The sequence below is a fragment of the Colobus angolensis genome, unplaced genomic scaffold (genome assembly GCF_000951035.1).
Source record: "Colobus angolensis palliatus isolate OR3802 unplaced genomic scaffold, Cang.pa_1.0 Scaffold111, whole genome shotgun sequence".
Taxonomy (NCBI): Eukaryota; Metazoa; Chordata; class Mammalia; order Primates; family Cercopithecidae; genus Colobus; species Colobus angolensis.
Genome location: NW_012112142.1, coordinates 5,223,323 through 5,248,045, shown reverse-complemented (window position 1 = coordinate 5,248,045; position 24,723 = coordinate 5,223,323). Strand labels below are relative to the sequence as shown.

General features: G+C 41.3%; 1 protein-coding gene across 1 annotated transcript in view; it reads left to right on the top strand.

The window, feature by feature from the left end:
* Positions 1 to 24,723, top strand: part of ARHGAP10 (Rho GTPase activating protein 10) — a 341,948-nt gene that overhangs the window by 99,207 nt on the left and 218,018 nt on the right. Inside the window, exon 4 of the mRNA XM_011956701.1 lies at positions 23,383 to 23,454. Within this exon, the coding sequence (XP_011812091.1) occupies positions 23,383 to 23,454 (72 nt within the window). The remainder of the gene's footprint in view (positions 1 to 23,382; positions 23,455 to 24,723) is intronic.

The window sequence follows — 24,723 nt, the reverse complement described above, 5'->3', positions numbered from 1 at the left end:
CCCGGCTAATTTTTGTATTTTTTGTAGAGACGGGGTTTCACCATGTTGGTCAGGCTGGTCTTGAACTCCTGACCTCACGTGATCTACCCGACTTGGTCTCCCGAAGTTTGGGGATTACAGACCTGAGCCACCGCACACGGTTGAAACCACAATTAACTTTTGCACTTACCTAAATATTTTTTTAAAAGTGTTTCAGAGTATTACTAAAAGAATATATATTGGTTAAAATGAGTTAAATGCATTCCACGTTTTAGGAGAAAATATGCTATTCTTTCTTTAGTATGCCCTAGAGCTCTTGTCAAAGTATGGTCCCTGGTCCAGCATCACTTTAGGAACGTGCTAGAAATGCACATTCTCAGGCCCACCCCGGAACTACTGAGTCAGAAACCCTGGGATGAGTTCTGTCAGCTGGTCTTTCATGAAACTCTCCAGGTGATTCTTAAGCAGGCTGAAATCAGCTGCTGGCTTGGGGTGCTAGTGAAATCTTGGCTGGCAATCCTTTCCTTAGGGCTAGACTGTCTGGAAGTTGGAAACGCTCTACATTGTTTTGTGATGACTGTGTCCCTGTCAGGAGGTTAAAATAGTGATCGAAAGCATAAGCTTTCACTTCTCATTTCCAAAGGATTTGAGACTATAGCTGGTTTGTGTTAATGGAATAGGTTTGGTAGGATTTTTAGTGTTACTTACTTTGTATTTAATACTGCTTGCGAGTTCCTATAGGATGATAAGTACCTAAGGCATTAGATGCCATTGAAAAGATTATGCCTTTAGTTTCATCTTATTATACTTATAATGGTTTATATGGCATGTGAAGCTTGTTTGAATCAGTTATTTTACAGTTTCTGTGGATTTCTGTTGGCAGGCACATTCAGAATGGGGGAAATTCATCTTGAACTTATTTGTGAAAACATTTCTCAGTTTGGTTTAAAAGTTGTCAGTGACCTAATTTTGTGAAGACTTTTTCCTCCTTGGAACTGACCTTTACAATTGGACAGCCTTGCTTTTTCTTACAATTCTCTTTTTCCCATAAGCCTGTTATTTAGTCGGATAGGGATGTCTTTGTAAAACCTGTTCTTCAGGAACGTACCTTTTGAGAGTTTAATTTACTGACTCAGAATCCTGTAGAGATTACAGTCAGGAATAACTCAAATCAAAATTCTAAAATGAGTGAAGATTGTCTTAGGCAGGAGGCCTGTCTCCTTCTTGGACCCCTTTCCCTGCAAGTCCTTGCCCTGTGACTCAGTGTCCTCTCTGTTGGTGACTCATTATCATATGTGGCCTTCCAGCCTTGTCATCATCAGATGCTACTTCCCTGTTGAAACTTACATTTCCTGAATTTCTTATCCTTAGGGTGTATTCTGTGCTTCTGAGGAATCAGCCTCAGAAGAGGAATCAGCCAACTCTGCACTCTTCTTCCCCCTGACTGCCCCAACATACACACACCCACTCACTGACACACACGCAAGGGACCCTAGAATCTAACTAGCCCATTCATTTAATTGTCTAATCCAGAGGAGTGATTGCATTATTGGGAATGTGTGCAGCTGAGTCTACTGTTTCACTAGGAAAATATTTTGGGATGAGCCAAGGTACCTATGATCAGTCTCTAGACCATGTCATGAAAATACTAGATGGTGTAGCCTTGGCTCTGAAAACAAAGAACTTAGGGAAACTTATATTTGACAACTTAATTTTATTTTTTAAAAAAGAGGAGTCTGGGCGCGGTAGCTCACGCCTGTAATCCCAGCACTTCGGGGAGGCTGAGGCGGGTGGATCTTGAGGTCAGGAGTTCAAGACCATCCTGACCAACATGGTGAAACCCTGTCTCTACTAAAATTACAAAAATTAACTGGGCATGGTGGTGGGCACCTGTAATCCCAGCTACTCGGGAGACTGAGGCAGGAGAATCACTTGAACCTCGGAGGCGGAGGTTGCAGTGAGCTGAGATCGCACCACTGCACTCCATCCTGGGCAACAGAGCAAGACTCCATCTCAAGAAAAAAAAAAAAGTGACAAAGGCATATGTCCTCAAAAGCCCTAATATAATTTGCACTCATTCCTAAATTTTGAGGTAATTTGTTTGTATATAGTGTAGATACTGTAGAGGGTGTGTGAAGACACCGTGGTCCCATGAGGTTTTTCTGGCACACACTGACAGATTCAATCGTTATTAATGTGATCCTGTAGTCATCAATTTTTCAGCTATTTAGGAAAGACTAAATAAAATGGTGAATAAAAATAGCGTCATGATGTCACCTTTCTAGTACATGGAGTAGATGTGTGGGCTGGTGAGGTACGTGTTTTTAGTTTACGTTAAGAGTGTCAATTTTCCGTTCTTAACTCTCTTTGATAGTTGTACTTTCCTGGCATCCTGAACATTTAGCACATACCTATTGATCTCTGTTTATGTTCCAACTGCTGTTGAGAAACTCAGGACATAGGTGAAGGCAAAGAAAGCAAAAGTCCCTGCCTTCATGGAGGTTAGATTCTAGGCAGGGGTAGTGAAGTAGAAATAAACCTGTAATCCATTGGCAGGCAGTGAAAAATGCTACAAAACAGTACAGGGCAAGGAGCCAGGTGGGGCGGGTCCACAGCGTATCTGGAGTGGTGAGGTGCTGACTGCCTTTTCAGTAGGGTACTGCACAAAGGGCATCATCCTGGTGTCTGGAGGAAGAGTTCTGAGCAGAGTGGTGCTGGATTTTAGCTCTATAGAAATAGTGTGTGACCATTGTCAGGCTCAGTATTCTGTTTCTGTTTTAGGTTCCTTGAAATGGAGTGATGAGGTCCAAAAACGGGAACATGGTATTGGCTCCAGGCTGTGTGGAGTAGACAGCATGGTTTGCAGAGCTGTTGTTAGCCAACTGACTGGTTTAATCTCCAGCTGTGATGGAGGTTGATAGGGTCTCTGTGTTAGATGAGGTTGGCTTCCCGTGCAGGGTAGGAATGAGAATAGGGTAGTGTCTGTATAAGGCCATGAACCTTAGAGAGGAGTGCTGTGGTGTGTCACACACAACCCACTGTGGGAACAGAAACACCTGCTGGAAAGCAGGACGCTGTCCAAAGCTGGGGTGGGTGGTAGCCATGGCCAACCACAGAATTAACAGGACACCTCCTAGTGCTTTCTTCCTTTTTAGCTTGGAAAATTTCAAACATGTACCAAAGTCGAGAGAAATATACAATGAAACTACATGGACTCAACACCCAGCCTCAGACCAGTCTCATTTCTCCTGTGATCCTTACTCCCCCTGGCCCCCTGCTGTCCTCATTATTTTGACAGAAAGCCCAGTTTTATTCACAAATACTTCAGTATATATCTCAAAAAACAGACACTTAAAAAAACACCGTGTCTTTATCACAGTCAGTAATTTCTTAATTTTATGAAAAATTAGGTCATATTCAAGTTTTCCTGATACTCATTCAAATTCTGTCTCTTTCTCTTCCCCACCACCACCCCCAATAACAGTTGGTCTGTTTGAATCTGAATCCGAACATATTACATTTCATTGATACATTTCCAAGTCACTTTATAGGCTCTTCTCCCCATCTGCTTTTTTCCCCCTTTACAAGAGTTCCTGATCCTTTTATATTTGCCTCAGAAACCTTTAAAATGGTACTTTCCTAAGTGATCAGTGAGTTGGAATGATGAAATTAGTAAAAGTTGAAAAGTTGGACACTTAACCCATATTGACATTATTTAGGTACTTATCTTGATAGTCACTGATCACTTCTTTTTTTTTTAAAAGTAGAATCACTGTGGCTACCTTTGTTTATTTAAATGCCTTTGAATACTTACTAAAACATAACTGATACATTACTAAACATTTGCCTGAAACTTTTGGGTCAGAATAGATACTTGCCTCAAGAAATTTCCAGTGTGTTACTGGAGAATAAGTGGTAAAGACCTAATTAAAATAGCCTATACTAAGTGCTTCCTAAGACAAGGAATGGGAAAAGAAAACAATATACAAAGTACGCCAGCAAAGATAGTGTGACTCACATGGAGTGGGCACCCCCTAAGCTTGTGGTTGTTAGGAAAGGGTTCATGGGGTGGAGACACAGCAGAGGGTCTTTGTATAGTTTAGCAAGCCCGTATCTCCCACACTGGTACAAGGAGAAAAGGAATGTCTTTAAGCAGCTAAAATGGTTGCCAGTACATTCTGAGAACTTTGAAAGACTCTTGTTTTACTTAAAAAATTTTTTTAACTTAAAACTTTTACAAACCATCAGCAGTTCAAAGCCATAGATTAAGAAAGGAATGCAAAATGACTGTAAAATGGAGGTAGAAATAGTCTGAAAGTGGTTCCAAGGATTTAATAGTGGTCACTTAATGTTTTTTTTTTTTTTCTTGAGACGGAGTCTTGCTGTGTCACCAGGCCTGAGTGCAGTGGCGCAATCTCGGCTCACTGCAACCTCCGCCTCCCTGGTTCAAGTGATTTTCCTGTCTCAGCCTCCTGAGTAGCTGGGAATACAGACGTGCACCACCAAGCCCAGCTCATTTTTGTATTTTTAGTAGACATGGGGTATTACCATGTTGGCCAGGATGGTCTCGATTTCTTGACCTTGTGATCTGCCTTCCTCAGCCTCCCAAAGTGTTGGGATTATAGGCGTGAGCCACCGCATCCAGTCCCCTTAATCTTTAAAAGCAGTTAGTTTAGTATTTTCTGAAATCCTGAATTGAATAATGGTGCAGCATAATATTAATAATTGGAGATTCATAATTAAGACTGAGTCATTAAAATGTTAAAACTGTATCTGTATATCTGTATTTTAGAAGGCAAACAGTAATGCCAAATATTTTTAAAAACTTTCTGAATCTTAAGGGTAAGATGGGACTTCAGGTTTTAAGGGATAAAGTCATCTATATGGATGCTCAGCAATCCCTGTTGGTTTTGAGCCACCAGTTACATATGTTCATACGCCTCATCTCTATACCTAAATAGGCTGTATTAGGTATACGGTTCAACAAATAGTGTGTGCCTGCCACACGCTATAAAGATGAAGACGTAAGGCCTGCCCTTCAGTAGTGAGTCATCCATTAGAGGAGACAGCTGAAAGAAGGCATGTAATTTCCAACATGCTTCGTGGTAATCAAGTGATTGAGGAATTCAGGGAAGGCATCTTGGAGAGGTGATACCTGGGCTGACTTGAAGGATGAATCTTAGCTATGTCTAGTTTCCTCCTTGAGGGGAAACTGTTGAAATTTCAAAAACAGGGAAGGCTATGTTTTTTCCTTTTCCCCCGACAATGTCCAGCTTTGTTCCTACTAAAATGAATTGTTGGAGAGAGAAGTAGAGCAATTGCCAGTCTAAGAAAGAAAAGTCAGTGTTTCCCTCCATACTCAAAGTCTAATTTCTATGAATACACATGCCTCACCCTTTAAAAAGTCAAATTGGCTTTTTCAGGACAGTGTTTTTTTTTTTTGAGATGGAGTTTCGTTCTTATTGCCGAGGCTAGAGTACAGTGGTGTGATCTCAGCTCACTGCAACCTCCGCCTCCCAGGTTCAAGCGATTCCTTCTCAGCCTCCTGAGTAGCTGGGACTACATGCACGTGCCACTATGTCCGGCCAATTTTTTGTATTTTTAGTAGAGACAGGGTTTCACCATGTTAGCCAGGTTGGTCTCGATCTCCTGACCTTGTGATCTTTCTACCTTGGCCCCCCCATAGTGCTGGGATTACAGGCGTGAGCCACCGCGCCCAGCCAATTTGTTGTATTTTTAGTAGACATGAGGTTTCGCCATGTTGGGAAGGCTGGTCTTAAACTCCTGACCTCAGGTGATCCACCGGCCTCTATTTCCGAAAGTGCTGGGATTACAGATGTGAGCCACCGCACCCGGCCAGGACAGTGTTTTTGAGTGGGTAGTTTTTGCTGATAATGTTGCCACCCTTGACTGTGGAGGTGAAGAACTCAACCTGGGGAGCCAGTTCTGATACAGTGAGTGGCTGCTACTGCTGTAGTCACTTCTGTGCGTGTTCTCAGAGGAAAGGGCTGTTTTGGTGTGTTGCCAGAATTCCAGAGATGTTCTCTCTGGCATGGCAGGACATGTTGTACTTAGGTGGGCAGCTGTCCAGGAATCTAAGGACTTTTAAAATAGTGCTGTAGTTTATGTTGTTCTTTTAAAAGCCCTTCATATTGCGTTTACTTCTTTACATGTATTCTTTTATCAGATCATTGAGTTTCATCCCTTGCCTAAAATGGTTGCTCAGTTTCTCAGGATTCTGGCAAATAAGGGCAATTGGTTGAGGCCCAGAGGTTCACGAAAGCTTGCGGGGAAGCGGGAGTGCCAGGAGAGAGAAGGCGGAGTTTGCCCGATGATGCACAAAAAGTGCCTGAGATGGAGCTATTCCGCCTCTCTCTCATCCCGGGGGTGCTGGGGGCAGACTGGGCTGCTAAGCAGATGTGCGGAAGTATCTTGTCCACGGCCGCACCCCTTTCCCCATTTGGGCAGGAAGGCCCTTTGCCTATGCCGAGTTTTCAGGCTTTGGAGACCCTTTTCTTTTTCTGTTGTTTTCCTCTACCACAGACTTGACCCTTGTGAAAATACCAGGCCAGGGAACACTTCCTGGGTGACCTGCCCTAAGCTTCTGCCCCCATAGGGAAGGTACTAAGCTGCTGCCTACCAAAGGCTTTTGTTAATAGTTCAGATGTTTGGTCGCAGGCAAGACCGTGATGCCTGCTCTGTCAGCCCTGGCCTCTGCTTCAGTAGACCTGCTTCTCATCATCCTTTCATGCTCTCAAATCTCTTCCATAACTTCTTGGACTTCTGACATGGATTTCTGTTCCGAACTGTTAATTGGGTTGGTACAAAAGTAATTGCGGTTTTTGCCATTTTTTAAAAAATGGTCAAAACCACAATTCCTTTTTTTTTTTTTTGGGGAGTCTGGCTCTGTCTCCCAGGCTGAAGTGCAGTGATGGGATCTTAACTCACTGCAACCTCTGCCTCCCATGTTTAAGTGATTATCCTGCTTCAGCCTCTTGAGCAGCTGGGACTACAGCCACTTGCCACCACACCCGGCTAATTTTTGTATTTTTTGTAGAGACGGGGTTTCACCATGTTGGTCAGGCTGGTCTTGAACTCCTGACCTCACGTGATCTACCCGACTTGGTCTCCCGAAGTTTGGGGATTACAGACCTGAGCCACCGCACACGGTTGAAACCACAATTAACTTTTGCACTTACCTAAATATTTTTTTAAAAGTGTTTCAGAGTATTACTAAAAGAATATATATTGGTTAAAATGAGTTAAATGCATTCCACGTTTTAGGAGAAAATATGCTATTCTTTCTTTAGTATGCCCTAGAGCTCTTGTCAAAGTATGGTCCCTGGTCCAGCATCACTTTAGGAACGTGCTAGAAATGCACATTCTCAGGCCCACCCCGGAACTACTGAGTCAGAAACCCTGGGATGAGTTCTGTCAGCTGGTCTTTCATGAAACTCTCCAGGTGATTCTTAAGCAGGCTGAAATCAGCTGCTGGCTTGGGGTGCTAGTGAAATCTTGGCTGGCAATCCTTTCCTTAGGGCTAGACTGTCTGGAAGTTGGAAACGCTCTACATTGTTTTGTGATGACTGTGTCCCTGTCAGGAGGTTAAAATAGTGATCGAAAGCATAAGCTTTCACTTCTCATTTCCAAAGGATTTGAGACTATAGCTGGTTTGTGTTAATGGAATAGGTTTGGTAGGATTTTTAGTGTTACTTACTTTGTATTTAATACTGCTTGCGAGTTCCTATAGGATGATAAGTACCTAAGGCATTAGATGCCATTGAAAAGATTATGCCTTTAGTTTCATCTTATTATACTTATAATGGTTTATATGGCATGTGAAGCTTGTTTGAATCAGTTATTTTACAGTTTCTGTGGATTTCTGTTGGCAGGCACATTCAGAATGGGGGAAATTCATCTTGAACTTATTTGTGAAAACATTTCTCAGTTTGGTTTAAAAGTTGTCAGTGACCTAATTTTGTGAAGACTTTTTCCTCCTTGGAACTGACCTTTACAATTGGACAGCCTTGCTTTTTCTTACAATTCTCTTTTTCCCATAAGCCTGTTATTTAGTCGGATAGGGATGTCTTTGTAAAACCTGTTCTTCAGGAACGTACCTTTTGAGAGTTTAATTTACTGACTCAGAATCCTGTAGAGATTACAGTCAGGAATAACTCAAATCAAAATTCTAAAATGAGTGAAGATTGTCTTAGGCAGGAGGCCTGTCTCCTTCTTGGACCCCTTTCCCTGCAAGTCCTTGCCCTGTGACTCAGTGTCCTCTCTGTTGGTGACTCATTATCATATGTGGCCTTCCAGCCTTGTCATCATCAGATGCTACTTCCCTGTTGAAACTTACATTTCCTGAATTTCTTATCCTTAGGGTGTATTCTGTGCTTCTGAGGAATCAGCCTCAGAAGAGGAATCAGCCAACTCTGCACTCTTCTTCCCCCTGACTGCCCCAACATACACACACCCACTCACTGACACACAGGCAAGGGACCCTAGAATCTAACTAGCCCATTCATTTAATTGTCTAATCCAGAGGAGTGATTGCATTATTGGGAATGTGTGCAGCTGAGTCTACTGTTTCACTAGGAAAATATTTTGGGATGAGCCAAGGTACCTATGATCAGTCTCTAGACCATGTCATGAAAATACTAGATGGTGTAGCCTTGGCTCTGAAAACAAAGAACTTAGGGAAACTTATATTTGACAACTTAATTTTATTTTTTAAAAAAGAGGAGTCTGGGCGCGGTAGCTCACGCCTGTAATCCCAGCACTTCGGGGAGGCTGAGGCGGGTGGATCTTGAGGTCAGGAGTTCAAGACCATCCTGACCAACATGGTGAAACCCTGTCTCTACTAAAAATACAAAAATCAGCTGGTTGTGGTGGCGGAACCTGTAATCCTAGCTACTCAGGAGGCTGAGGCAGGAGAATTCTTGAACCCAGGAGGTGGAGGTTGCAGTGAGCTGCTGAGATCGCACCACTGCACTCCAGCCTGGGCAACAGAACAAGACTCCGTCTCAAAAAAAAAAACAAAAAACGTGGAGCTCATTGAGGGTGGAGTTACTTGATCTACATCACTAAATAAGTTCGTGACAGAGATGAAAGTAGAATCTTTCACATCTTCTGGTATCCTAAAGACATTATGCTTTGGCCTTTTCTCTTCGTAAGACATAATGTTTTTCCTTCCACCTTTGAACATTAGTGAAATGGATATGTATCTTACAGTTGCTGTCCACCAGGCAGCAGTCATGAAAGGGACATGAGGTTACTTCTCTTTTACTCTTTCGACAAATGTAGCTCCTCAGTATTTCAGTCCACAGACCACTTAAGGCAGAAATATGAATCCTGGTGGTTGTTTTTCAAACCTTCCTTTGAGACCTGCTTAGGTCAAGGAAGTGCTGGTATCAGTATCCAAAGTGTGGGTGCCTGCCGTCATCTTGGAAGAAAATCCTGAATACAACAATGGAGCTCCTTAAGAGCACCCCTTGAAGAAATAATGCATCTCCAGTATTCTCATTTGCACAGAGGAAATTGTGTGTGGTGATACCGTTTGGCTCTGTGTCCCCACCCAAATCCCACCTTGAATTGTAAGCCCTGTGTGTTGAGGGAGGGACCTGGTAGGAGGTGACTGGGTCATGGGGACAGTTTTCCCCATGCTGTTCTTGTTATTGCGAGGGAGTTCTCATGAGAGCTAATGGTTTAAAAGTGGCATTTGCCACTGAACATGGTTTCTCTCCTGCCACCATGTAAGATGTGCCCTGCTTCCCTTTCACCTTGTGCCATGATTGTAAGTTTTCTGAGGCCTCTGCAGCCATGTGGAACTGTGAGTCAATCAAACCTCTTTTGTTTATAAATTACCCAGTCTCAAGTAGTAACTTCATAGTAGTGTGAAAACAGACTAATACATGTGGGGAAAATGAGATTTTGATGACTGAGATGAAAAGTCATTCAGAGGAGTTGGACTCTGAAGAAGTTTTAGAAATAACAAATGTAGTTTGCTTCTTTATGCACAAGAGGGACACATGATGAAAACATACCTTTCAAAGAGCTTTTTCAGTGTATATAAAAGTGCTAAGTGTTATGCTATTATTTCAAGATTAGCAGGATTTTTTTATGGTAGGATATAAAATAATGGAGTGTTTTATTAGTTGGTGATTAGATTCAATGATATATATATCAAGTTGGTGGTGGAAATTGTGCTAGAGATTCAAGAAAATGCCAGTATAGAGGGAAAATATGGTCTCGAAGCTGTGGCAGCCATGGGCACCTGTCAGATAGAGGAAGGAGGAGTGACATTGATTATCATCAGGCCCAGCTGCTCTGTCGGTGTTAGTGTGAAAGCCACGCCTCCCACGTTCTGCCTGTCTGTCTGTTTTCTGTTGCTTATAACAGAATACCTGAAACTAGGTAAATAAAAAGAATTTGTTTCTTACAGTTATGGAAGCTGAGAAGTCCAAGGTTGGGGGACTCAGGTCTCTCTTTGTTTTTCTTTCTATAAAGCCACCAGTCCACTCCTGTGATAACCTGTTAATCCAGTCCACTCCTGTGATAATCATTAGGCTGGGAATGGTGGCTTACACCTGTAATCCCAGCACTTTGGGAGGTGAGGCACGAGGATTGCTTGAGCCCAGGAATTCAAGACCATTCTGGGCAACATAATGAGACCCTGTTTCTGCGGGGGCGGGGGGAAGCCAGGTGTGGTGGTGGCGCGTACCTGTAGGCCCAGCTACTTGGGAGATTGAGGTAGGCGGATCGCTTGAGCCTGGGAGGTTGAGGCTGCAGAGAGCCATTATTGTGCCACTGCACTTGAGTCTGGGTGACAGAGTGAGAGACCCCATCTCAGAAAAATTAATAAAATTCATTAACCTATTCATTCATCAGTGGATGAATCCATTCATCTTTTAAGGCCCCACCTCTCAATAATGCCAGATTGGGGATTAAGTTTCAACTTGTTTGAATGTCCCAAGCCTTCTAATGGCAGCCTTGTCAGACTTTTCCCAGAACAGCATTGCAGCCTAACACATAAAATACACCCCCACCCCCACCCACACCGCCACCCACACCCATGCTTTCCTTCCCTGTCTCCTTCCCCTGGGTCAGACCTGCATCACTGTCTGATGGCCCCTCCAGTCTTCCCTGGCCCCTTCCCCATTTTCTCTCACAGATGTTTCCCCTAAGAAATTTCTTGTGTGTCTCATCCTGTCTTGGTGTCTGCTTCGTAGAGGACCTGGACTAACAAAAATGAACTGTTTTGAACAAAAGATTCAGGGTACTTAGCATTGTCATTCATCGGTTCCTTTTATCACTATAAGCAGAAAATGTTGCTTTTGGGTAGAAATGCTGTTCTTTAAATTATCTAAATTTATAGGAGAATCCCACTTCATTTACAAACAAATATTTTGATTGCCTACTACGAGCTACCGTGTTCTCACACCTGAGGATACAATGAGGAAACCCTTGTCTAGAGTGCTCAGCTAGTGGCCACCTGGTAGAGAATGAGTTCCCAAGAGTCTCTCAACCCCGCGCCCCTCCTTTTTTTTTTACTGTTGACTGCCACTTTTTTCTCTTACCCTGGGCATCACAGATGGGCTGGAAAGAAAAGCTTTTGTCATTGATCAAAGCCATTCTTTTCTGAGTGTTTCTTTTCTTCTCTCAATTTTTTTTTTCCTTTTCCTTTTTCTTTTTCCTTTTCCTTTTCTTAAGTCTTGCTCTGTTGCCCAGGCTGGACTGCAGTGGCAGGATCTTGGCTCACTGCAACCTCCGCCCCCTGGGTTCCAGAGATTTTCCTGCCTCAGTCTCCCTGAGTAGCTGGGGTTACAGGCATGTGCCATCATGCCCGGCTAAATTTTGTATTTTTCGTAGAGACAGGGTTTCATCATTTTGGCCAGGCTGCTCTTGAACTCCTGACCTCAGGTGATCTGCCCGCCACGGCCTCCCAAAGTGCTGGGACTACAGGCATGAGCCACTGCACCTGGCCTATTTAATTTTTTTGGTTCAACAGTTTATTGCCTTAGTATGCACGAGATTCCATTTCTAGCTGTGCCACTGAGTCATACCATTCACTTCAGAAACTAAAATTTTCTCTTATGTAAAACTAAAAAAAATCAAAATTCTGCCTCATGAAACTTTCATTTCTATGGGATTTTTATTTCCTCTCATAATATTCTTCCCAAGTATTTATTTTGTTTAAAATATTGAAGCGAGGTTCTTACTGTCCCATATGCACAGAGGGAAGGAAGATCGAGTTTCAGTATCTGCACGTCCTTATTAGGCAGACTCATTTCTTAAATACTCAGTAGCTTTTATTTTATGATTCTTGTTTTTTCCTAAGCGTACTTAAAAACAAATCTTTACAGGTAGATTGTGTTTGATTTAAATAATCCGAATAAAATTTCTGCTTTCTTTTTTCAGTTAATGTCCTTCAGAATGGATGCTAGCTTTTCTTTTGTGGGAGGCAAACAGACTCTAACATATTTGTTCATAGAACATAAATACTAAGAGAATCGTAGACTTTGGTGATACGTTGACCTAATTGTTTTTTTTTTTTTTTGAGAGAGCCAGCTCATAGGCAGATATTCAGGGAATTAAATCAGAGACCAGAAGTTGTTATAATTTCAGCCTTAATCCTCTTATTTAATAGGACTAGCTTTCAAGTTTTTCACAGTTCAGGATTGAAAGTTGATGAAATTCTTACTGGGGACATTTTATTCTTGGATTATCTGTATGAAAGCAGAAGTGTGATAATGGAACTAGACAATTTGGGATATATAGTTGGTAGCTCATTACGCGAGTCTTCTTTGGTCTGAATCAGGCATTCAACAGCCATTTCCTATTAATTGGCTCCTGATTTTCAAGTTTAAACCCTGTGGAATTAATTTATAGCACCTGAGCACCTATGTCCCAGTTAGAGCTTTGCGCATGGGTTCATTAAATCTAAGTACTAAGTTAGCTAGTAGTTAGCTAATGAGTTTGAGCTATTACCATCATAAAACTGAATTTCGTTTTTACATTATTTTCTCTACTGGGAAAATTAGATTAGCTTGAGCTGTGCTTGAAAAGAAAATATAATACTGGGATTTGTTGGGAAGTTAAAATTGCTTCAAGTATGATGTGCCTTTTTTTTTTTTAATTGTTTTAGGTAGGGAGAAATTATTATTCCTGCCTTATAGTTGAGAATATTCAGGTAACAAAAGGAAATTGTTATTTTCTGTGATCTAAAAATAGGACTAGTTAGGGCAGAGCCAAAATGAAAACACATTGGCCTCCTATTTTTCCCTGCTGAAGGGCTGTTATAGCAAAATTGATTGTGAAACTTTTTCACTTTTTGTCAACATTGGTCTTTTGACTCTTGTACTTTCTCTTATGTCAGGTATTAAAGTGGGGGAAGTTTATTGGCCATCTTAATCTTTTTATTAAAACTTGAGCCTAGATTGATGGGGAAGGTATAGGACAGGGAGGCTGGATAGATGGAGAAAGAGGTACCAAAGGGTGAGTGTGGAAGGAGAGTGATGTAATCAGTTGATAATGAGTTGGTTTAATTAGGGGAACTCTTGTGTTAGGAGTACAGAGAAAAGATAGTACGAAAGCATTTTGGCAAGATTGTTTATAAGGTTCTGAAATTCTAAAAAATATTAATCCTTTATTAGTCTGGATTCTCAGTTGCAAGCACTAGCTAATATGAACATAAAGGAAATTCATTAAAGGGTATTGGGTATCTTGTAGTATCTTTAAAAGATGTGAGGGACTGGGAATGATGTCCAGGTTGTACCACAGAGCTGGGCTTACAGCAGACACCTCTATTGCCACTGGATGTGGACACCAGAGTTTGCACCAAGAGCCCCACTGCCCAGTGGCTGTTGGAAGAACTGCTGCCTCTGGAAATTAGACTAGTTGCTGCCACCTTGCTAGAGTCTCTTTGGTCGCTGGTTTTTTTTAAAGCACTAGCTTCTGAATCAAAGTCTTGGATGGGAGCATCTCATTAGTGGAACCCTAGCCAGGTGTCATTACCGTACTGCAAACCAGCGTCTGTCATTTTTGGCTTTTATGGTGGGAGGTGGGCTTTGCTTCAATGGGAAGGAGAATTCCTCAAACATAGGAAGGGGTTTCAAGTGCTGGGCAGCCCAAAAGGACTGATGTTCCTTTATGTGCCTGATTGTAAGACAACATTATTTCCCCAGAAGATTAAACGTAATACACTTCTTTTAGACAACTTGAACATGTATACTTTTAGGTATGCCAGTGTACATCTGCTAGATAATCAGATATCTACCTTCATCATTTACTTGATTAAATATGCGTCCACATTTAAAATTAAATAGGCAAAATCTGCATATATTTTAGAAATATTTTCCCCACTTATTTAATAAAAAAATTTGTCTCAACTCTTGGCACCTTTGGGATTAGTATATTCGTCATGGATACATTCTGATTTTTCAGTACAGCTTTCCAGAGCATTGATGGCCACATCTGCCTGAGTTCTTTGAGCTATATAGCATCTTTTAAAATCTTTCTGATGCTTTCACTGTAAATTTTATCTCAAGTCAAAAGTACATGTTAGCAGCCCATTTGGACAGTCTCTTTAAAAAATTTATTCCTGAACCTGGCACAGTGGCTTGAATCTGTAATTCCAGCTACTCAGGAGGCTGAGGCAGGAGGATTGTTTGAGACCACGATTTCGAGGCTTTAGTGATCTGTGATCACACCATTGCACTCCAAGCGTGGGTGACAGAGTGAGACCCTTGTCTCTTAAAACAAACAAACAACAACAAAAAAACACACCAAAAACTTAACTCTGGGATGTGTTTTCATGATTTCTTTTCTTCTTTTTTATTTTTTGGCAGGGGGAGGTGGTGGACAGGGTCTAACTCTGTTGCCCAGGCTGGAGTGCAGTGGTGTAGTCACTGCTCCCTGCAGCCTCAACCTCCCGGCCTCAAACTAGCCTCCCACCTCAGCCTCCTGGCTAGCTGAGACTACAGATGCATGCCACCCCGCCTGGCTAATTTTTTGTATTCTTTATAGAGATGGGGTTTATGCCTTGTTGCCTAGGCTATGATTTGCTTAATGTAACCACTGATCTTATTCCTTTTAAAGTGAGCTTTATAAAATTACTGAATACAAAAGTTTGAAGTTGTCTCTGGAATTGTAACTAAATATCTTAAATTTCTTAACTTCCCCTTGTTTTTGTAACTTAGTCCTGTTTGTAATCTCTAAGTCTCTGAAACTAAATGATTAGGGCTGTTTTAGGCTAAGATTCCTCAAACAGTTGTTGACCAAAATAATGGGAAACTCCACTCCTTTAGAAGACTCTTAAGAACTCTTACATGAGGCAAGTTTTTTTTTCCCCAAAAGATCATTTTGGGAAAAAGATTCCTTTATGTTTAGATCTATCTTGATCTATCTATCTATCTATCTTATCTATCTATAAAGTTTCTAGGCACTGTTTAAGATTCTGTTTCAAGGAAAAATAAGAACTGTGTTTTTGCCGAATAGTTTCTTTGCTGCTATTCTTGACATTAGAATTGGAAAATAGAATTTTCCCTTTAGTTTAATGAAATGGGAAGTATCTGGAAGATCATGGGAGAAAAGAGGGGAAATATTCCTTTGTTCTCAGATTATGCATTCCTCTGGGGTCAAAAACACTTGGAATCCAGTCTTAAAATAATGAGTGTTTGGGGAACGGATGTAAAATTCCTTCTGTTTCATTGTGTTCAGCCTATCCTTGTTAGTACTGAGTAATTAGAAAGGCGTGATTTAGTAGCTATACTGATTTATTCAGTTTTACCTGGACGGAGACTTTAGAAAATGGTTACTAAAGATATCATAGGATGTAGGTATGCCTTTGTTGCGTTTTTACTGAGTGTGAGGTTATAGCCCTAAGTCCTGTTGTCTTTAGAATTGACGACATCAGAACTTAGACTTTGATTTCCAGTGTGGGGGAATGTGAAGTTGTTGGAGTCGTCCCTCCCCACAGTGGAGTCAGATTCTCTGCAGGTTGGTTGTTATTCTCAACAGATTTTTTAGCTCTAGCTTGGAGGATAGATTAAGATAACATAATTTTCCTTTCCTTTTTATACATTTAAGATCCTTACATCCGAATGTCTGACGAAAAAGGATTTCAGATGTGAGTAATGGTGGGAAACATTTTAATCCTCCACACTGTTATATAATAATCCTGCCGTTTTACTTTGAATCGTGAAGTTCTAATGGATTCTGTAGTTTGCCATTGTAGCTTGATTCTCAAAACTACAGCATGGAAATGTAGTTTGTACTTCTGCATCTCCCGGCTCATTTAGAATCCCAGATTGATGGAGGTGGATGATGACCTCTGCTGTCCTCTTGGCTAGGTTTCTCCCAGTGCAGGCATATGTGAGAGGGTATTCCTGGTCATTGGTCCTCTAGTCTCTGCTTGGTTATGTGGAGGGAGCTGGAGGTCACCACCTTGCCAGGCAGCCTGTTTCATTATAGTTCTCTTGAGTCCCTTTGATAGGAAACCCAAATCTGCTGCTCTACAGCTTCTATCCATCAAACCTGGCTTTGCTCCCTTTAACCAAATCAGAATGATTTCTTTTTCTTCTCTCATGCAGTATCCATTTAAATATTTAAAGACAGCTTTCATGTTTCCACTAAATGTTCTCTTCCTCCCCACTCACATGAAACATCTAGTTCTTTTTAATTTCTTCCTCCTAAACCTTTTTAGCATTCTGGTTACATTCCTGCTTTACCCCAGTTTAAATGACTCTTTTAAAATGTGATAACCGTGCTGTTGAGGTAAGCTCTGATCTGATGAGGGGTGCAGTCGAGTGCTTACCTTGTTTGAATTCAGGCGGTATGTGTAACCTGTGTATGTTACAGGACCAATTTGTGGCTCCATTGACTTATGTTAAACTTTCAGTTAATAGAACATTTTAGGAGATTTGAGCCCAGTATGAAATTCACATGACCTGTTCTCAAGACATCTTGGACACCTGGGCAGTTGCCTTTCAGCATCCTGTAGATTACTTATCCCAGGCAAATTCTAACGGCACTACTTTTGAGTCCCTCTCTTCAGCTCGAGAGCTCCTTGAACTGTGATTCTTTTATCCAGCCTTCCACCTTCCTTCCCAACTTCTGATTGACTGCAAATATTTTAAATGTATATTTTTTAAAAATACAAGGTAAGCATAAGTAGAGCATTTTATTGCCGTGATACTCAAGATGATCCTCTCAGGCAGGATTTGGCAAACAGTGACCCATGGGCCCGATCTACCTTGCTTCCTCTTTTTGTAAGTCAAGTTTCCTTGGAACACACCTGGACCCATCATTCATATGCTGTCTGTGGCTGCTTTTGTGCTACCACAGCAGAGATGAGTAGTTGGAACTGTGGCTGCATGGCTGCAAAGCCTAAATTATTTACTACCTGGTCTTTTATTGAAAAAGTTGGCTGACTTCTTCTCTGAGGAGAGACCATCTGATTATTTTATGTTCAAGAAGCTGTCTTTTGTTTCCAAGCAGAACTATCCAAAACCCTTTCCAAGGCTCATTAGCAAAGGCATTTTGTGACTTCTTTTCTTGGCTGGTTCAAGTAATTCATAGGAATATGATTATGTAATCTGTATGTGTGGTTATAAAATCACATTCTATACTCGTTCTCTTATCTAATTTCTAATATGTTAGTATTTGAAAACTTTTCTCAGTATTATTGCTTCAGCCATCTCCTTGTCATTGGGAAACTGTCATCACTGTAAGTTGCCTTTTAAGTTTTAGGGACAGTCCTAGATTTGGTGTTCACTAGTTGCTGGGAAAGAAGAATCATGTTTCGGCATTAGGAAACATCAGTAACACTTACTACTAATAAATATTATATAATATATCTGTGAAATTATAGCAGGAACCGAGAGATTCCATGGAGCTTCCAGTCTATTTTGAGAAAAAGAAAATTTTTGTTGCTCAATTGACATTGCTTTATTGAAACATCTGTTGGCTCTTTTATTATTTTGTTCTTAAATATAATTTTTAGGTTCAGTTTAGAAGTTTTAAAATCAGACTTTGCTAAAGAAGGAAAATCATAATGAATTTTAAGCTCTTACAAGTATTTTTAATAAAAAAAATTTTATTAATGAGTTGGATGTAGTGTTATTTGCCACAACTACTACCATCCTTGTTTTGGAAATTTGCTTATTGATCTGAAGACAGTAAGGCAGAAACGCTTATATTCTTCCCCCCACCCCACCCCCAAGTTGGAGTCTTGCTCTGTCACCCATGCTAGAGTGCAGTGGTGCGATCTTGGCTCACTGCAACCACTGCCTTCTGGGTTCAAGCGATTCTTCCTGCCTCAGCCTTACGAGTAGCTGGGATTACAGGTGCCTGCCACCATGCCTGGCTAATTTTGTTGTATTTTTAGTAGAGACGGAGTTTCACCATATTGACCAGCTGGTCTCAAACTCCTGACCTCAAGTAATCCACCCACCTCTGCCTCCAAAAGTACTAGGATTACGTGGTGTGAGCCACCACACCTGGCCATGAAACCCTTATGTTCTTTTTCTACTCTAGTGTTAGCCTTTGGAGTTCAGACGGATATTGCATTAAATTAACTCTCCAAATGAAGAAAAAATATAATGACCTAAAATTGCTCTTGTGTAACCTTTGTAGCCTGGTTCTTTTGGTGGAAGACAGTGTTTACACCAGAGTATGAAGTTTTGGGGTTCTTATTTTAAAAGGCCTTCATATATTCATATTATTGATAACCTACATCTACTTTCTGAGCATTTCCGGCATCCCATTCTGATGGCTCATGGAGACCATCCGATATCTCTTGCCTTGTCTTGTGATCCTCTCTGATTTCCTCATCTGCTTTAGTGACACTGAGCTGCTTAGGTTCTGTGCCCTGAAATTGCTGTTTTCCCCTCTCCGCATGGAAGGCCTTTGCCTGAAGAACGCCTTCCCTCTGTTTCAGGCTGAGCTGTGCATGATCTCCTTCAGGAAGCCTTCTCCTACTCAGGGGACCTTCCTCCTCTGCTCCCCAGTAGCTCTACGCAGCTTGCCAGCACTTTGCCTACCACGTCATATTGTGCTGATGCATTCACATCTCTTAGAAACACTCGCCTGGGATGAACTCAGCCACCCACCTTCTCCCTCCCTTGCTGGAGAAAATCCCACAATAAGGCAGATGATATCTTCATCAGCTCCTCCTCACCTATCTCAAAAGGCCTTCTTGTTTCTCTAAGAAGTGTTTGTCCCATTTGTAATGATTCTTTCATTCATTCTTCCTGTTAGTTGGGCATGAAACTTCTCATGCCCAAACTCTCTGCAAGTGACCTTGTTTTGTAGTTTATGGGAAGAAATAGCCATGTGGTAGGAACTCTCAGCTTTTTGTCACAAAGCCCACAAATCCATTTGTACTGGCACCCCTTTTCTCCTTCTATCACAGGGAAGGAAGGATCTTGACTTCTATGACAGGCCAACCCTCCATGCATACTCAGCATCCCATCTCCTCCCATGTCAGAGACTTTGAACCATTCTTTCTGGATTCTTCACATGGGCGTTTAGACATCCTCTCATCTCTTAAATACCAGCTTTCTGTCTTAAAAGAATACATGCCTTCACTTTACGGCATGTTCTCTTTCAGCAGTCATCCTCTCTGTACTGCCCTGCATGGTCATTCTTTGAGGAAGGGTTGTTCCCCACATGGTCTCAGCTGTCAGTCATAAATCAACTCCAGTCTGGCCCTTTCTGCCACCTTGCCATGGATATTGCTGAGCTCTCATTCTTTCTTTAACGTCTCTGCAGCCTACACAGCTGAACTCCTTTCTTTTTTTTTCTTTCTTTTTTTTGGGGAGTAGGGGTACAGAGTTTCTTTCTGTTGCCCAGCCTGGAATGCAGTGGTGCCATCTTAGCTCACCGCAGCCTCTGCCTCCTGGGTTCAAGTGATTCTCCTGCCTCAGCCTCCCAAGTAGCGGAAATTACAGGCACTGTCTGGCTAATTTTGTATTTTTAGTAGAGACAGGGTTTCTCCATATTGGTCAGGCTGATCTTGAACTCCTGACGTCAGGTGATCCGCCAGCCTCAGCCTCCCAAAGTGTGGGATTAGAGGCATGAGCCACCGTGCCAGGCCTGAAGCTCTTTCTTCTTTTATCCAACACCTTGATAACTTTCTCCAGTCTCATTGCCATAGTTTCTGTCTGTTCTTCCTTTTCCTATTCTAAGTACTTGGTCTGAGACATTTCCATTTTTCTACCGTCCTGCCTATCTACTTGCATGACTTCAAATGCCATCTACTTGCTGATGAGGACAAAATTGGTATCTCTGACCTAGGCGTCTCTTCTAGGCTGTGGACCTGTATCTCTGACAGTCCGTTTTACTAAGATCTTGGGCGTTTCTCAGCATCTCAGATTTAACATGAGCCCTTAGTGTGTGCTCCCAGCTGCTTTCCCTCAAGATTTTCCCTGCTTCAGTAAATAATGTCCTTTATTTTTTATTTTTAAATTTATTTTTATTTTTAGGATTTGTGAGTACATAATAGGTATATGTATTTATGGGGTATATGAGATATTTTGATACAGGCATGCAATGTGTAATAGTCACATCATGGAAAACAGGGTATCCATCCCCTCAAGCATTTATCCTTTGTGGTACAAACAATCTAAATATACTCTTGTAGTTATTTTAAGATGTACAATTTAATTATTTTGACTGTAGTCACCCTGTTGTGCTATCAAATACTAGGTATCATTCATTCTTTCAAACTATTTTTTTGTACCCATTAACCATCCCTACCTCCCCCCTACTATACTTCCCAGCTTCTGGTAACCATCCTTCTACTCTCTATCTCCATGAGTTCAATTGCTTTGATTTTTGCATCCCACAAATAAGTGAGAGCATGTGATGCTTATCTCTCTGTGCCTGGCAATAACTACTATTGTTATCTCTTCATTTGTTCATGCCAGAAATCTGGGAGGGATCCTGGAAATCTTCACCTTTTCCATTCGGTCAGTCTCTCATTACTTTGACTCCACCTGCAAATATCTCTCAAATCTGTCTACTTCTCTTTACTTCTGTTGTTGGTTGCCTTCATTTGAACCACCACCATCTCTTCCTGTACCACTCTAGAAGCCTCCTAACGAGTCTGTCTTCCAGTTTTCTGTACCTCTCATCTCTCCTCAGCAGCCAGAGTAATCTTGAAAAGCTTTAATTATCATTGTCGATTCACTGCTTAAAAACCCTCCTGTGGCTTTGCATTGTACCCCAAATAAAATGCTAACCCTTTCCCAGAGCCCACAAGGCTCAGCACGCTCTGATTCCCTGCCATCACTCAGCTCTACGGGCTCACTTAATTGCTCCTTATGCTTCAGGCATTCTGGCCTTTTGACATTCCCCGTAATGCTCAAACTCCTCACCTTCATCCTTTGCCTCTGCTGATCTCGGCAGGAAACAATTTCCCTTGCCCTTTGCACCACAGATTCCTTCTCACCTTTTAGGTTTTAGCTTAAATGTCGCTACTTTGAAGAAGCTCTTTGCACACATTTCTAATGCATTCCTCACCATACCCCTACTTTTCTTCATTGGAAGGAATTACTAAAATGTGCTCTTATATATCTCCTTAGGTGTTCATGTATCTGGTTTATATCTTCTCTACCAAACAGTAATTTCCATGAAAGCAGGGGGCTGTGCTTGTTTTGTTCATAGCTATATCCCTATCACCTGGCTTTGCATGCTCAACAGCTATTTATCTCGTAAAATAGGCACATATTTAAAGTTTATTAAGATGGCAACTTTGGGGAAGCACCTCTTTGGTACTTTTATTGCCATGTTGCATGGTAGTTACGCTTGGTGGGTTCAGACTTATGTGACTTCGAATCCCTATTACTGTCTTCTGTGAACTTGAGCAGTTGTTAGCTTCTGTGATCCCTGCAGTTCCTTTTGGGCCGACTTCTTTCTTGAGTGTACCAGTTTCACAGAAGACATATTATATGGAAGTTTATTTGGGAACACTAGTTGGGTAGATTCAGATGTGGGAACTTAAAAAATGACACAGGTGCTCATATTAGTGTACCTTAAGTTAATCTATGAGACACTGTGTGTAAATCGATTAATGTATGCTAGCACTTCTTGTATCTGCACTCTTAATGGAATGTGGGGCATTCCATACTGGGGAGTCAGGATTCCTGGCTTGTGGTGCTTTGTAGGACTCTTTGGTTTGCCATTGCTGTAGGTTGCATGGTCTAAAATGTAGAGAGGATAAAAATGATATTTTGAAAGATGATCACTTTTCCCTGGCTAGTTGTTGCTCTTAATGCTTTCTTTTAGATCTCTGTTGCCCCAACTATTTTACACCCAAGCAGCAAATTATCCAGGTGGGAGTGAGGGGAATCCAGGGTTTAGCCTGGGGTAGAAAGTTTTAACTGAGCATCTTGAAAGTGGGCATAGTCACTTATTTTGAGTGTTCCCTACCTTAGAGTATGAATGGTCTCTTTGGGAGAAACCCTCACATAATGAAACACTGATGAGGAGCCTTTGGTTAAATTAAGAATCTTGATCTATTCCAAATCACTTGTTTTTTCTGTAATATTAAGCTTGGATTTTTGAGCACCTTTCTAAATAGAGGGATGGCACATTCTTAAATAATGTTTTGGGATTTTCTTTTATATTTTGGAGAGTTCTGGTCTCCTGGAAACAAAGGGTGAGAAGCCACTACCTACCAGTGTGTTGTTACTAAGTATGTTTTCTTTCGATGAATATTTTCTTTTATTTGCATTTTCAGCATTTTGTGACTTAACATGAAAAGCGCCAAACCAGCCAACTTAAGAAATAAATGTGATTGTGGTTGGAGTTTGTGTATGGCTTCTCTCATGTGAGCTTCCCTGATGTCATGCTTGCTAGCATGCCCAAGCATTTGGCTTTTTTGTGAGCCTCCAGTGACTCTACTTTGCTAATATACCTTAAATCCTTAGGAGGTTTCTGTAATGAAGGGCAGACTGGTTGTATTTGAACAAGTAGCTACAGTCCTAGTTCTTTACATAATGTAGTCTGATTATCAATAAAGGAATGTAATTGAATTTTAAATTTCTAAGGAGGGGGAAGGAAAAAACAATCTCAAACAGAAGTGTTCTGTTAATGAATGTGATAGACCCCTTTGTTGTTTACGGACAGCCCTCTTGCTGTTTTGTGGAAGAGAGTTGGGGCTGTGTTGCACATTTCACTGGCAATCTGCCCACCTCCTCTTCCCTGAAAATATTTATGGAGTTCTAGTGCTTTAATAAGTTGAGAAGTGATTTAATTGTTGCATTGGCAGAGTGAGATAAAGCCGCTAAATATGTTGTTCATTTTCTTTCTGGGTGGGGTGGAAGAGGGAAATGAAATACTAATTTTTTCCTTTTTGGAAGCCTAATGCTGTGCTCTTTTATCATCACTCTTGTTCTCTAGGCATTAAGTGTGACTGAAACCCTGATTAAACCCTTGGAAAAATTCAGAAAAGAGCAACTTGGAGCTGTAAAGGTTTGTGTCTAATTTGAATACACTCATAAACAGAAAACATAGATGCCTCTGCTTGCTTCATTGTACACTTTATTCACATTTGGCAGCTTTGAAGGAGATGCTGGAGCAAACCATCTGTTGTTTTATGTTCGAAATGTGCTCTTCCCCCTTTGGGGGATATGGAATTGAAAACAAAACAAAAACACCTGGACAAGGTAGTAAAACCTCTAGTAATCTTCTTGGGCTACACCTTTTCATACAGAGTTTTAAAAATACCTGTAACCAAACAATACATAAGCTCTGAATAGAAGGAGCTTATCACTGGGGGGAGTGTAGTTATTTCTGTGTGCACCTCAGTTTTATGGAGGAGTGTAGCATTACAGTAGGGTTTAAGATTATAGACGCTGCCACACCGTGATGCCACTGAAACTAGGAAGAGACTATTAAGTATTGGGATGTGATTTCCTTCAATTTAACAAAAATTTATTGAGCCTCTATTGTGTGCCAGTATTGTTACGGTATTGTACATTATATTGTGTGCTGTATAGTATTGTGTTGGGGATTCAAAGGTGAGTGAACCACAGACTCTATACTCAAGGATCTGGGATTTAACTGTGATTTCCAGAAATAATGCAGCGGTTTTGCCACAGGGAGCCTGGGATATATTTAGCAACTTATTTAAAATGTGCAATCTGAGTTTTGAAATTACCCCAGAGAAATAATTTCCACCAATCTTTCCTGAATTTTGTGTATATACTTGAGAAAGAAAAAGTAACATTTGCCTATTGTTTACTGATTTTGGCTTGGCCCAAGGAGAGGGGAATTAATACCAATTTTAGGTTGGGAAGGGAGTTTTTATATTTGTATTTTTTTCCCCCACATGGCTGGGAATGTGAGTTTTTTTTTTTTCTTCTCTTCCTAAAAGAAGTGACTAAAATCCCTTGGTGGAAATAAACACTGTGGCCTTAGTAGCTTAACCACACAGATGAACCCAAGGAGTTCCAGCTCTGTAACTGCCTTTTATGGAATGAATTATCATTTAAGTGACTTGTGACAATATTGGACATTTCTTTTTGGCATACCGTATTACAGTTTTTAATGAAGGGCTATGGACTGAGGCTCAGCCCCTGTGGGCAGTGGGAGATCACTGGGGGCACCACCCCCGGCTCCTTCCTTGGATTGTTTGCCATGCTGCAGGCAGCTGGGTTGTCCCGAGCCTCTGGCTTTACAGCAGGAGGTTGGAGGTCAGCTTTCACTTCTGCGACCTTGACTAAGTCATTGGCTTTAGTT